The following is a 13,649-nucleotide window of genomic DNA, read 5'->3' as shown; positions in this document are numbered from 1 at the left end:
GTTCACAGGGCACAGCGATGCTCTTAAGCGTCTGTTTGGGTGAGGGTAGTAGGAGGAGGCTTTTCAGCTGACCCCTGTTTTCCCCCACCCCACTCTTGAGGCACCTCTGTTTGGGAGTCAGAAACGACCGAGGATCGAGGATCGCCACCACTGCATTCTCGTCCTTCGCTCCCATCCCGGAAACGTCTCACCTCCATGTAAGGCTCCCTGAGTTTCCACGAGGGCGCCAAGGCGTTCAGCAGGGAAAGGGATCTTTTCCAAAAATGGCGTTGCAGAACAGAACTGGGACCCTGAATTCCTGCTGTGCAGGAATTAACTTTTTTTTTTCTTTTTTAAAATATCAGCTTTATAGAAAATAATTTATATATATAATTGCACTTATTTAAAGTGTATCATTTGATGAATTTTGACAAATATATACACCTGCGTAGCCATCGGCTTGGTCAAGTTATAATTTCCATGACTCTCCCAAATTTTCTTGTTTCCCTTTGCTGTCAATCTCCTCTGCTTAACGTGTAAGTGGCTATAGGCAAATGCCTACCTGCTTTCTGACACTACAGATTATTGATTATTCTGGAATTTTACATTGTAAGTAGAACAATACAAGGTCTTTTTGTCTACCCTCCTTTGCGGAACAAAATGTGTTTGGGATTTATTTGTCCAGTTCGTTGCTTGTATCAGTAGTTTGTTTCTGTTTATTGTTGAGTAGTATTTCACGATTTGTATATCTGCTCACCTGCTGGTTAGTTGTCAACTTGTATCGACTTGACTAGCCTCTTGTACCCAGTTATTCAAACACTAACGTAGGTGTGCCTGTGAAGGTATTTTGTAGATGTGGTTAACATCTACAACCAATTCCTTTTATGTAAGATTACCATCAATAATGCGGGTGGGCTCCATCCAATCAGTTCAAAAGCCTTAAGAGCAGACTGAGACTTCCCTGAAGAAGTCCTGTCTCTGGACTACAGCTTCAGCTCCTGCCATAAAGCTTCCATCCTGCTCTTCCTGACAATCTGCCCTACAGATTTGACTTGCCTAGCCAGTCCCCATAATTGCATAAGCCAATTCCTTGTAATACATCCCTGATATACCTGTTGATGGGCATTTGGATAATTTACAGTTTTAGACTACTATAAATACGAATGCTGTGAACATCTGAGAGCAAGTGTTACTTGGATAAATATCTAGGAGTGGAATTGCTGGATCATTTGGTAAGCATATATTAAACTTACGTGAAATTATGAAACTATTTTCCAAATTCCTATATATTTTCCATCTCTACCAGCAATGTATGAGAATTCTCATTGCTCTCCATCTTCATCAACACTTGGAGTTGTCAGTCTTCCTAATTTTAGTTGTTCTGGTAGATGTGTATGGTGACATCTCTTGTGGTTTTTATTTGTATCGATGACAAGTTCTGTTGAGCATCTTTTCGAGTGAGTTTGTCATTTACATATCTTATTTTGCAAAATACCTGTTCAAACAGTTTGTACATTTTTAAATTGGGTCATTTTCGGTTATTCTTTCTATGAGTTGTAGGGACTCTTCATATATCTTGGATACCTGTTTTGTGTCAAATATATGTATTCCAAAGATTTTTCACTCCTGCTATAGCTTATCTTTTCATTTTTTAAAAATGGCATCTTTTGAAAGATCGGAAATTTAAATTTTTGATAAAGTCCAATGACTTTTTTTCCTTTATGGCTCATGCTTTTGATGTTTTAAGAACTTTTTGCTTAATCTAAGGTGGTGAAAGTTTTGACCCAAGTTTTCTTCTAGTAGTCTTGTAATTTTAACTTATACTTTTGCATCGGTAATCCATTTGAAGTTAATTTTTGCAATGGTGTTAGTTAGGAGTTGGGGTTCATCCCTCTGCCCCCAAGTGGATATCCAGTTTCTCTAGCACCATTTTTGGAAAAAAAGCCCTATCTTCTTTCTATCGAATTATCTTGGCATTTTTGTCAAAAATCAATTAACCATATATGTCAGTCTATTTCTGGACTTTATACTATCCCATGGATCTGTCTTACCCTAATGTCAATCCCATGCTGTCTTGATTATTGTAGCATTGTAGTAAATCTTGAAATCAGACGGTTGAGTCTTCCAACTCTGTTCTTTTAAAAAAAATGTTTTGCTATTCCAGAATATTTACATTTTTAATATACATTTTGGAGTCAGCTTGTCAGTTTTTACAAAAAAGCTTTTTGCGATTTTTATTGGGGTTTTGTTGAATACATAGTTCAATTTGGGGAGAACTGAAATCACAATTTTGAGTCATTCGATCCAAGAACATGCTATAATCTCTCCATTTATTTAGATCTTTATTTTCCCCTGCAATGTTTTATAGATTTGAGTGTACATATCTTGTTAAATTTATTCCTAAGTATTTCGTGTTTTTGGATGCTATAGTAAATACTATGTTTTAAAATTTCATCTTCTAATGGTTTATTTTTATTTTCGAGAAATAGTTTTTGTATATTGTCCTTCTATTCTCTGCTCTTACTAAATTCAGTTAGTTCCAGTAACTTTTTTTTTTTGGTATCCCAAACCATGATTTCTTGGAATAAAGACAGTTTTATTTCTTCCTTTTTGATCTGTGTCTTTTCTTTCTTTTTTTGTGCCTATTTGCTCTGGTAAGGACCTTGGGCACAACGTTGAATAGAAGTAGTTAAGAGTGGGCATCTTTTCTTTGTTCTTGATCTAAGGGGAAACATTCAGTCTTTCACCTTTAAGTATGTTTTTGGTAGCCTTTTCTAGATGTTTTAATAGGTTAAGAATATTTCTTTCTATTCCTAGTTTGCTGAGAATTTTTATCATAAATGGGTATTGAATTTTGTCATGTGCTGTATCTTGAGAGGACTAACTTTTTCTCTTTTATGTGTTGGATTGCATTTGTTGATTTTTGAAAGTTAAACCAGACTTGCATTCCTAGGATCAATCCCACTTAGTCATGATAGTCTCATTTGCCTGTATTTTGTTAAGGATTTTTGCATTCGTGTTCACGAGGGGTATTAGGATAAAGTTTTTTTTCTTTCTTTTAATATCTTTGTCTATCAGCGTTCTTGTATCAGGGAAATGCTTGTTTCATAAGACGACTGAGAAGTGTTCCCTCCTTTTTTCTGGTTTTTGGGTGAGATTTAGGGTGCTCTGCCTGCAGGAGTAGGGGCATCTCCTTGGAGTAGAGTGCTCTGCCCTCATCTCCATACTGGTCCGTGATTCCTCTGCCTTGACTAGGTTGCTGCTCTAGTCTGGAACCTGGGAATCATTCCAGAAGCCTCTTCCCTTTACTCTCCACATGCAATTAGTCACAAAGCTCCGTTGATTCCAACCCTAACCCCCAATATTTCTCAGCTCTCCCCCTCCCTACAGGTCCAAATCGTTATTACTCAGAGGCTGAAAGATTAACAAAGATTCGTCACTGGGCTGCTTTGCAAAATGGCCTTTGGTGGAAACTTACGGATTTTGGGTTCAAATCCCAACCTCTTGTGCCCCACTCCTCAGCCAGACACGTGAAAAGCACTCTCCCTTCAGGCATGTTTTATTTTGATTTGGTCTCCTAGACATACAAGAGGTTTCATTCTTCAGTGTTTTTGCACTGCCAGAGTGTTCTCTCCTGCCTGCTTTCGAATGACTCCGTTCTGCTAGGACTCCGCCTGGGGGCTTCTCCGTCTTTCTCCCAGAACACACTGAACCGCCATGGATGATCCTTTTCAGCTTCAATGGATTCTTCGCAGCCAGGGGCAGTGCCTCTCTAACCAGCGCGGATACTGGCTGTGAGGCCACGGTGCGTGCGAACTCGAACCGCTACCCGGCACACGGCTCGGTGGGGGTCCGACGGCCGCGGGAGCCCCACGCGGACCCTCCCCAAGAAGGGCGCTCCCGCAGCCACCTAGCAGTCGAGCCCTCTTCGCAGGTGCAACAGCAGCAGCCGGTGGGCGCCGGGAGTCAGGACTGCGCCTGCGCAGGGAGGCGGAGGCGGGGCACGCGACGCGCGGTCAGGACGCGCCCGGGGCAGGGCCTGCAGGACGGCGCGGAACTACTTCCGGGGCGCCACGGCTGGCCGGAAAGCCGTGCTGGGGCAGGGGTGGCCACCTTCCCTCCTTCCTGCGTGGGGTTGAGGGGTTGGGATGGGATGTTTCCTCTTTTCCTTTCGGTAGAGGGCTATGGCCACGTTGTGAATTTAAGCTGCCCAATCCAGGCTGCTGGGGCGCTCTCTGCAGGGCCTTCACCCAGATTAGGTCCAACCACTCTTCACCTTCAGCAACCATCTCTGCACACTCTACCCTTGCCCCAGATGCATATACTTTTCATTGCTTCTCTTCTTCGTCAGGCCCCAGCTTGTAAGGAGCACGTTTTGGTTGCTGAGACGGGGGGAGAGTGGGGTACGGACTACCTCAAATAGAGTAGGCAGGAAGACCGAGGGACGGGTCAGTAGGGGGTAGACTTCAGAGGGAGTGGGGCTCCACCCTGGGTCTTGAAAAGGGTAAGTGGGCAAAAGGCACTGAAGTCTAGACCGAGAAGAGATGGTTTTGCAGACTGGGAAAAGGCACGAGGAAGGATGTGGAGGCAGAGATGGCGGTGGCGCCTGTCTAGTTGAATGGAAGGGTTCCGCTGCAGCCTTTGTAGCTTGCTTGGTAGTTTATAACTGGATTTGCTTTTTGACGAGTCTCAGACTGCAAGCTGGGGAATTGGTTCTCTGATAAATAATTTCCTGCTATATTCCTAAATAGAGGATGCTTTACCTTTATTGCACAGTATAATCATCCAGTCTTTAAGGGCAGAGGGCACCTGGCTTGGGTTTTCTGACTTTGAGATGATACTGCTTTTACATTTGCCTGCGCTTTTACTATCAGACTCTGTACAGTGGCCTCTCTGAGCTTTACATAAGGCCAGCTCTGTTGTCCAGTTAATCAGTTCTTATTCTGAGTTTGGGTGTCCTCCAGACCTTGAATCCAGACATTTTATTGGCTAGCAGGGATTGAGATTCCCCATTTGTCACTATTCCTTTGCAACCTAAAAATGGATGGTTTGGGCCATACAGATGATATGCTGAAGTCTACCATGTTTGTTTTCATGGTTATCAAGCAGAATTTAAAATATAATTGTATATGGTGCTTGTTAAGTACTGTTTACTGTTTTGGAGTAAGATTATACTGGTGAGGGATCTTAACACAATAGCAATGAATCTGTCTTGCAAATGATTTTTTTTTGTTTGTTTTGTTTTTCTTTTGTTACTTATTGCCAAAAAACATTTGGCCTGTAGTGGATGCCAGGTACTTAACGAATGAACAGACAGCAGCAGCCAGCCTGTCCTGAAACCATAAGGGTTTTCTGAAGAAGGGGGAGAATATTACAAGCTTGATTCTGTCCTCCACATTCTGATCATCTAATGTCCCACTGTCTGGCAGCTGATTTCTTTAGTTGACCCACCGCTCCTGAAATACACCAAAGTGGCCGACCAGTGAATTCCAGGGTATCTAAGCAGCCCAAGCTAGGTGTAATAAGCTCAAAAATAAGCTACAGAGGCCAAGAATCCCCTTAGACATTATTTAGCACCTAACTGGCAGTCGTATCATGGTTGGTGAATACATTTTTACCCTTTTAAATAGTGATAAAAATTTATATTTTTCAAGGCCTTGTCATCGGATTTATTTTTGCTGGCTTATCTATGCTTTCCTTTTTTGCTTCGCCATTTGGGCACTATTAGATGGCAACATAGGTTTAAAGATTTAGCCAAAAATCTTGGGTGAAGGGGAGAATTGGCTGGTGGCAAATAGGACAGAGAGGTGTTTTGGCATTCTTGATTCAATTTATGTTCCCAGCAACCACAAATTATTTTGCAAGATGATCTGTTTCTGCACTTTGCTGACATTTCATACAGTTAGGACATTTTTCCACTTGGGGAGAAAAAAATAGTTCTTAAGAATGAGCTCATGTTTGCAGAATATAAAACTATTATTTTTTAGGACGTTGTCACTCATATCTGACCATGGACTAACTCTCCTCTCCCTTTGACTTACTTTAGTGGGAGTAGATAACCCTTATTTCAGGGGTTCCTAATTCCTGGTAAGAGCCGGGCCACACAGCAGGAGGTGAGCAGTGGGTGAGTGAGCGAAGCTTCATCTGTATTTGCAGCCGCTCCCCAGCACTAGCATCACCGCCTCAGCTCCACCTCAGGTCATCACACATGAGATTCCCCTAGGTGCACCGGTCCCTGGTGCCAAAAAGGTTGGGGACCGCTGCCTTATTTGGGTAGAGCCAACAAAACAAATACATACATACTATAATAATCTGCAGTAAAGATTTTAGGTATTTTGTCATTAAAAGGTACAATTTGTGTCAGGGAGCACTGTCTGAAGGACTTGATGAGGTGACCATGGTGCCCAGGATAGCCTAGAAACTAAGAATTTCCTGTTTTAATAGAACAAACCCACATAATTTCTTGGATAAACTAGCTTCAAGGTAACTGGCTTTCACATTAGGTTGAATCATCTGAACCTGATCTCTGACCATAAAAAAAGGCTACTTTTTGGGGTGCCCCCATTTGTCAAAGAAGAAATGGCTCCACTGTTTAAAAAATTTGTTGTTGGAAACTTTAACAAGGCGCTTTGTCAAGCCTGGGCTGCGCTTAGGAGACCACCACCTCGGGTGGGTGGGGGTGGGGTTCCTGCTTGTGAAATAGCTTTTGTGGAAAGGGCAGGCTCCGGTTTGCTGGTCAGTCAGCGTGTTGGGATAGCTGGGACAGTGGGGTGGTCTTCAGGCACCTCTGAGGAGTGTGATGGGTAACGCGGCTGGAGTGTTTTGTATATTAATGAAGCCCGCCCATTTTGTTTGTTAGGCTTAGAGGAAGACTTGGCTAAGGTGAATCACTCCCATGTGCCCTCCAGCCGTCAGGATACAATTTTTTTGCCCTTTGAAAGAATTTAGGACCCAGAAGGTACCCAGAAGACAGAGAGCAAAGGTACCAGTACATCTAGACAAGGTGGACAAGATCAGCCCTCTTAGAGCCTGTTATTCATTCTATCACGGTACAATTCCTGTCTGTATCCTAATACTTATCAGTCTTTCCGGCAATTATGCTCCCTCATACCTGGGTACTACGTAGTATGGGGATAAGAAGTGGTCCGTTAACGGTAGTGCTCTTCATTTGATAATTAAGGCCCATGAGGTCTGCAAAATGTTTTAGAAGCTAGTATTTTACCCATGAATGTGTCAGGGTCTAACCCGCCTTAGAGGAGATGTCAGAACATCAACAAAACTGGGCTTTGTGCCATTAATACTTCGCTGCTGGCTGCCGTGTTATCACCTGGAAGCTAGTCAAGAGGTCGAGTGGCTTCTCTTTTGTAGCTGTGGACAGCAGCATGTATGTGTAAATATGCACAGTTTCCTTACGTACACAGCCCCTCACATCGGTATTGGTGCACCAGACTCTGTAACATTTTTCAGTCACTTTTTGTTTTTAAAGCTTGAGCCAATATAAAGTTTGTCCCAAATATTATGACAAATGTACATACAGTCTTTACTGCAGATTACTAAAGGCTGCGTGTATATGTATTAACTAACCAATCATACTTTTAAAAGAAAGTGAATCAGACTGAGTCCAATGAGAAACAAGATAATTTTGCAAAGTTGAGGGGTCCCTGTCACCCACTGGCTTTTAAGAATGCACGTGTCAGATACCTTCATGTGTTTCGAATGAGACATGTCCTTGCAGACACACTAGACTCGACTGCTGAAACCGGGTCAGTAGAAACCATTGACGTTTATTGGCGGTCACAATGCTTACACTGTATGCAGCAAACACCCTTACAAGTCTATCCGCAACCTGATCGCGCAAGAAAGGATTCACCACACAGTCGCCAGAGGAGAAGGAAGAAAAAATTAACAGGCTTGTTTCTGGGGGTAGAGGAGAGAAATAAAAACAAAACCTAATTGATGAGTGTCCCATGGGCAAGAGCTGAACTAGAGATGCGTACAACTAGCAGCAACAATTGTGGAAAAAGTACAAGGCAAATAGCTTTCTCCATTAATTTTCCTCTGTAGGTTATTTTTTTTTTAAATATTCAAAACATTTATTATGGTTTTCATTTTATAAAAATGTATATTTTTAAGGGGGTGGGAGAATGTTAAATACTTCATGCTAGGCAGACCTTGTTATTAAGAACCCCTCCGCTGTAGTAACTTCCTCCAGTTCATACATTCATGAGTGCAGGGTACATATATAAATATCCACACGCACACATCCACACGCACTGCCTCAAGGGCTGGGGAAGACTAAAAGTTATTGGCCACACACAGCTGGGCCTCTGCTGGACTCGTCCAAATCACTCCACAGGAGAGCAACTGGCTCGACCCCTTCTCTCGTCTCTGCCGTTACAGAGACCAAGAACCCCAAGTCACAGAGGTACATCTGACTTTTAGAAGCAAGAGGCATCTGTCTGAGGATGAGGGTGAGCAACGTGGGAAAAAGGGTGAAGCTAAGAACACCAAACACACACTTCTGGCTGGAGTTGTCTGTCACCGTAAGGGGCCGAGGGACCTTGGGCAGCATCTACGGTCGAAGGGGAGGGACGGCGCCCCGCATGGCTTAGAGTTCCTAATAACAAGGGTAGTACAGTAACAGGAAGTGATAATTTTGGGGGCAAGGAAAGGGCAATAAGAAAAAATATACATTTGGAATTTTTACTTTTTTTTTTTTTGCCTCTCTACACTGTGTCACTAAATATATCTCTGCACGTTCACACATCCTCGTCCAGTAAAGCTTCAGGCCACCAGAATACACATTTCTTCCTCACTTGCATACACAACCCCTCACATCAGCATTGGTGCACTAGACTCTGTAAAAATTTTTCAGTCACACTTTGTTTTTAAACTTGAGTCAATATAAACCTTGTTCAAAATGTTATGAAAAAATGTACATGTTTATACAAGGCAGGTTGTGGCAGGACGCTGGGGGTTCTCCCCCTTTGGGTGGCCCCAGGAGAGGGGGCTGGAGTCTCACGGATTTGTGTCTCTATCTCCCACCACCCTTCCCACCCCATCCCCCGAGAACCAGCAGCGCCCTGCCCCCTAGTGAGTGCACGCACACCCCTATTCCCTGGGGAAACAGCTAGTTGACTCTTGCCATTTTCTCCACACCCCTGGAGAAGGGCGCCAGGGTCAGCCAGGCCCTCTCCCTTGTAATTGTTCGCCCCTCTAGGCCAGACCGAAGGGACGCTGCTCTGTACAGGTAGCTTCCAAGGAGGTGTCAGCTCATCATGTCGTTGCTATTCACGCCGTACGTGGAGTTCTTCATCGAGTCGTTGACTTCTCGACGGAATGCTGACAGGTTCTGGGTGAACCTAAGAGAGGATGCATGTAAGTTGGGGGAGTGTGGCAGAAGGGAAAGGTCTTTGCCTAAAATGTTTCGAGCAGACAAGTGGCTGCTGAGAGACAGAATGCATCGATTGATGGGTTCCGGTTACAAGGTCAGTAAATGTCAGTCTTAAGACTTTCAGGGACAGTCTGGCTAGTTTTGTGCCCCTTTCTACTTGACAACTCTGTGGTGGGCCTCGAGATCTGGTCACATCTGGAGGTCTAAGGGCCACCTTGGGTTCACGGCAGCACAGAAGGGATCTCACGGACAGAGGCAGGAAGTAATCCACACAAAGGAAGAGGATGAAGTGCTCCCATTTCTGGATGCCCGGAGACTGGCAGTACAGAGCTGTGCCCTCTGGTGTGGTATGTGGTATCGAGCACTTGAACTGTGCCCAGTGCAATTTAGGAGCTAAATCAAACTACATGGAATTTAAAATGCAGTTCCCTAATTGCACCTTAATTAATTATACACTGCCAAATTTTAAATTAATTAAAATTAATAAAGTAATTTAGAAAATGTGACATTCAGTTCAGTTATTGAAGAACTTCTAAAGTATGTTCGGAACAACTTCGGTATGGGGAGTCTACTTTGTCAGCTGTAAATTTTATGAAATTTAAATAGAAAATTATTTCTGATAAAAATTCAGTATCTGAATTGATGAGTATAAAATACATAGGATCTTGAAGACTTAACCATAATAACAAAAATGTTAATTCTTAATTTTAAATATTAACTACACATTGGCATGGTATTTTGGATCTAATATGTTAAATAAAATATATGAAAATGAATTTTGTCTGTTTCTTTTTACTTTCTTAGCGTGGCTACTCAAAAGTTGAAAATTACTTCTGTGGCTTACTTTTCTATTGGACAGCACAGCTTACATGGTCTCTAAGAGACGAGGAATCTCCTGTTTCAATGATCTGGAAATCAACTGCCTAGCCTTTCTTCGCAGGGCCGTCTACACTCACCTGTCTCTGTTCTTTGTGAGAAGATTTCGCTCTATGCCTTCCATCAGGTTTTCGAAACACAGATGCATAGCCTGCTGCTTCTCCGGTGGCTGGCTGTTCACGATACTGTTCCTTAGGTCAGAAAAATACTGTGGGGCCAGGAGAGAGACAGGGTCAGGAGAGAAGATGGGAAAGGGGAAAGGCGGATTCACCCTCCGGATTAGCCTTCGATCATCTATCTGTAGGGTTGAAGGAGCATTCTTCTCCAAGAAAAAAATGGAATATTACTAAAATTAGAAGGCCTTTTCTTTTTTTTTTTAAATTCAAGCAAGTACTTGTAGGGTAATGTATTTTTATCTTACTTAAATGTCAAAAATTTAAATTTTGTAAACACTGCCATGACCACCTGATCCAGATTCTTTTATAGGAATCTCTAGACGGACATGTTTTTTACGGCAGCGCTGGACTCGAACCTGGGTCGCAGGCGCTCTGGTCTCCAGGTGCGTTCTCCCCTGGTGACACGTCCTCATCCTTTTCCTCTGCACTGCCACCTGTGCTGACTTCTAACAGCTAAGTGATGACGTGTTAAAGTGTGAATAAGATGCGTTTAGAAAAATGGTGCGTGTTCCCTCTCTTTCCCCATCATGGGGCGTTTCTAGTGCCTTGAAAAATGCACGCCTAGCCCTGCTTCTGGCTCTGGCCACCAGGGAGCTGGGCTCTCTCACCTTTTCATTAAGTAGTATCAAGCCCAGTAGCGGACGGGACATAGACCACTGGTTCCTACAGTCTTCGAAGATGATGATGTTCAGCACCGTTGACAGCATCTGGAAATGGAGAATCGGGGGCAGTGACCTAGTGTGTGGCCACCCAAGAGAGAATTCTAGATTCCCAAGAGAGGAGTTTACTGGGGTGAAGGGCCTTTTGTGTCTAGGGTAAACTAGACAAATATTTTATGCAGCTTCATTTTAATTTTCTATTACAAGGTAAGTTTTTTTTCTAAGACATTTCTTTTCCTATTCTTTAAATTGGTTTGATAATTCACACTTCCCCAGTTCACCCAGATTTGTGGGGAATGGGATGGGTCAAGCCAATGATTACGGTGCAGAATCACCTTGCACTTTTCCCAGAGGACCTAGCTTTATAGCATTTTGAGGACGTGATGGGAATGTAAATTATTTCACCCTTCCTTAGATTCCATTGATTCCATTTCCTTATCTATTTTTATCTAGTATATTTCTGCACATCTTATTTTTGAAAAGGTAACGCATGCAAATGAAATGACGGCAAGCACGTGGTTTGATCCCTGGTTATTTCCCTTTGTCCTGCATTTTTGTTCCTATTTTGCAAGTGCGAATACAGGCTTTACGGCTGAATACTGCCAACTCATGCTCCATTTACAGCCGTGGGGGAGGAAAGTCATTGTCATGGAAGGGGGATAACGCTCATGGGATAGGCCCAAAGCACCGGGGCTGGTGTGACACGATCATTCAGAATCTGATTTTTCAGATTTCCTACATCTAATGATTACTCAGCACATTCAAAATCTATTGCAATTTTAAGATACAAATTTCATGCGGGCAGCATATTAATATGGTGAGGTGCTAGTCAGACTTATTATTTGCTCGGCTCCCCCTCTTTCCTGGAGCGGCTCCTCCGCCGTGGGACAGCCCGCACTGCCTCCCAGCACTCACGCTCCTTACCTGCTGGATCATCTCTGGATGCTGCTGCATGATATGCAGAAAGCGGTCACTCTCCTGGTTCAGGGGTGTCGTCCTCTTCTTGGTGCTACGTGACAGCTGCTTGAAGAGGTATGTCACGATGTGGTCCAGGCAGGAGCAGCAGCCTGTACATACCATGGTGTCTGGAAGCAAGAGGGCGAGGGTGGGACGAAGCAGGGAGACTGAGCTGCTGCTGGTGAGCCGGGCAAACGCGGGCCGCCCTTGGCTCAGGTCCCACAGCCAGTCGGACTGGGAGCTGTGGCCAGGTGAGCCACTGCTCAGGATGCTTCCTGTTAACCTCTCACCTTCATCATAAGTCAAAGTCTAAGTCTGAAAGCGACTGTGTGGGGATAATGCAAATAAATACTATCGAAATTATTGACTCAATGTGCTGTGCATGTCTGCTTCACAAAAAATAACAGTTCACATATAGCAAGTACTTCTTTTGTGCTAAGGACAATATAGATATCATACCTAATTTATCCTCTTGAAAACTCCAGGAGACAGGTGTTCCATTTTACAAATGAGTAAAACAAATTTTGGACAGGTTGTCTGACTTGCCTCAAGATCACACTGCTAGTAACTGGAAGGGCTGTGACTAGAATTCAAGAAGTCTAAGGTGGGAGATGTTACTAAGCCCAGCTTGGTATGGCCTGTCAACATCTACAGTTTGTTAGAGTGGGTTACTGTATTCTTTCTCTCTGAAGCACCTCGGCGTATGGCAGTGGGGCTGCAGACTCAACGCATCTCACAAAGGTGACGTTACAACGCAGCCTGTGGACAGAGCTCTGACCAGGTGAGGCTCAGGCCAGAAGACTGATGGATGAACCAGCCCTCAAGAGAATAAACCATTCTGTCTCTATTTGTGCAGAAGTCATCCAATTTCAAGCTATAAAAGAGTTTTCCAAAGCAGGGTCTGCCAGCCTGGCTGGGCTGCCCCCGACCTGGCTGTGCATCCAGCTGGAGATTTATAAATGCAGATGGTGGGGAACTCACCACAGTGGACAACCCACGTTGTTCTATGCGTTTGCAATGTATCATGAATACTTTGCAGTTTACTTAATCTTCCTATTTTATGTTTTGCTTAGCCTAATGTACAGATGTATTTTATTCTCTGAACACATACACACCTACTAAGATTCTGGAAGGCAGCCTGGGGACAAAATGGTTGACAGGAACCAGCTGGAGAAGGATGAAACACTTATGGAGCTAGAAACCTCTTCCACAGCTTCCACTGCCTCAGGATAGAACCCAAACGAGCAGGCATGACTGAAGGGCCCCCTGATCTCCAGGTCTGCCTACCTCTCTGTCCAGCTTCATTCCCCTTCTGTGCAGCCATCTGGATTTCCAGTTCTTTCTTGCCTCTAGGTGCTAGAACTTGCTGTTCCTGACACTGAGGAGCCTCCCCCACTAACCTGGTAAGGCCTGTTCAGCTTTTATGTTTACGCGTTGATGCCAGCTCTCGGCCAGCCTTCCTTGACCCTACCTCTCCTCAAAACCAGTTTAGGGGTGCTTCCTAAGAGCTCGTCATACCCCCCAACTGTACTGGGTAAGTAAACAGGCAGTTGTCTGTTTACACGTCTGTTTCATCCACCAGAGAGAAAGCCCCTAATGGACAGGACT

The 13,649-nt window shown here is 43.8% G+C and overlaps 1 protein-coding gene across 4 annotated transcripts in view; it reads right to left on the bottom strand.

Moving 5' to 3' along the window:
* Positions 1–7,743: 7,743 nt before the first annotated feature.
* The window catches only part of XPO7 (exportin 7), a 78,086-nt gene continuing 72,180 nt past the window's right edge, over positions 7,744–13,649 (bottom strand). For all 4 annotated transcript variants that reach the window (XM_036233943.1, XM_016141644.2, XM_016141643.2 and 1 more), the window contains exons 25-28: positions 12,009–12,169; positions 11,034–11,132; positions 10,330–10,457; positions 7,744–9,341 (exon numbers count right to left, since the gene is read on the bottom strand). In XM_036233943.1, the coding sequence (XP_036089836.1) occupies positions 9,248–9,341; positions 10,330–10,457; positions 11,034–11,132; positions 12,009–12,169 (482 nt within the window). In that variant the 3' untranslated portion in view covers positions 7,744–9,247. The remainder of the gene's footprint in view (positions 9,342–10,329; positions 10,458–11,033; positions 11,133–12,008; positions 12,170–13,649) is intronic.

The sequence above is a fragment of the Rousettus aegyptiacus genome, unplaced genomic scaffold, assembly GCF_014176215.1.
Source record: "Rousettus aegyptiacus isolate mRouAeg1 unplaced genomic scaffold, mRouAeg1.p scaffold_m13_p_16, whole genome shotgun sequence".
In the NCBI taxonomy this organism is placed as follows: domain Eukaryota; kingdom Metazoa; phylum Chordata; class Mammalia; order Chiroptera; family Pteropodidae; genus Rousettus; species Rousettus aegyptiacus.
This window is presented reverse-complemented; position numbering and strand designations above follow the sequence as displayed.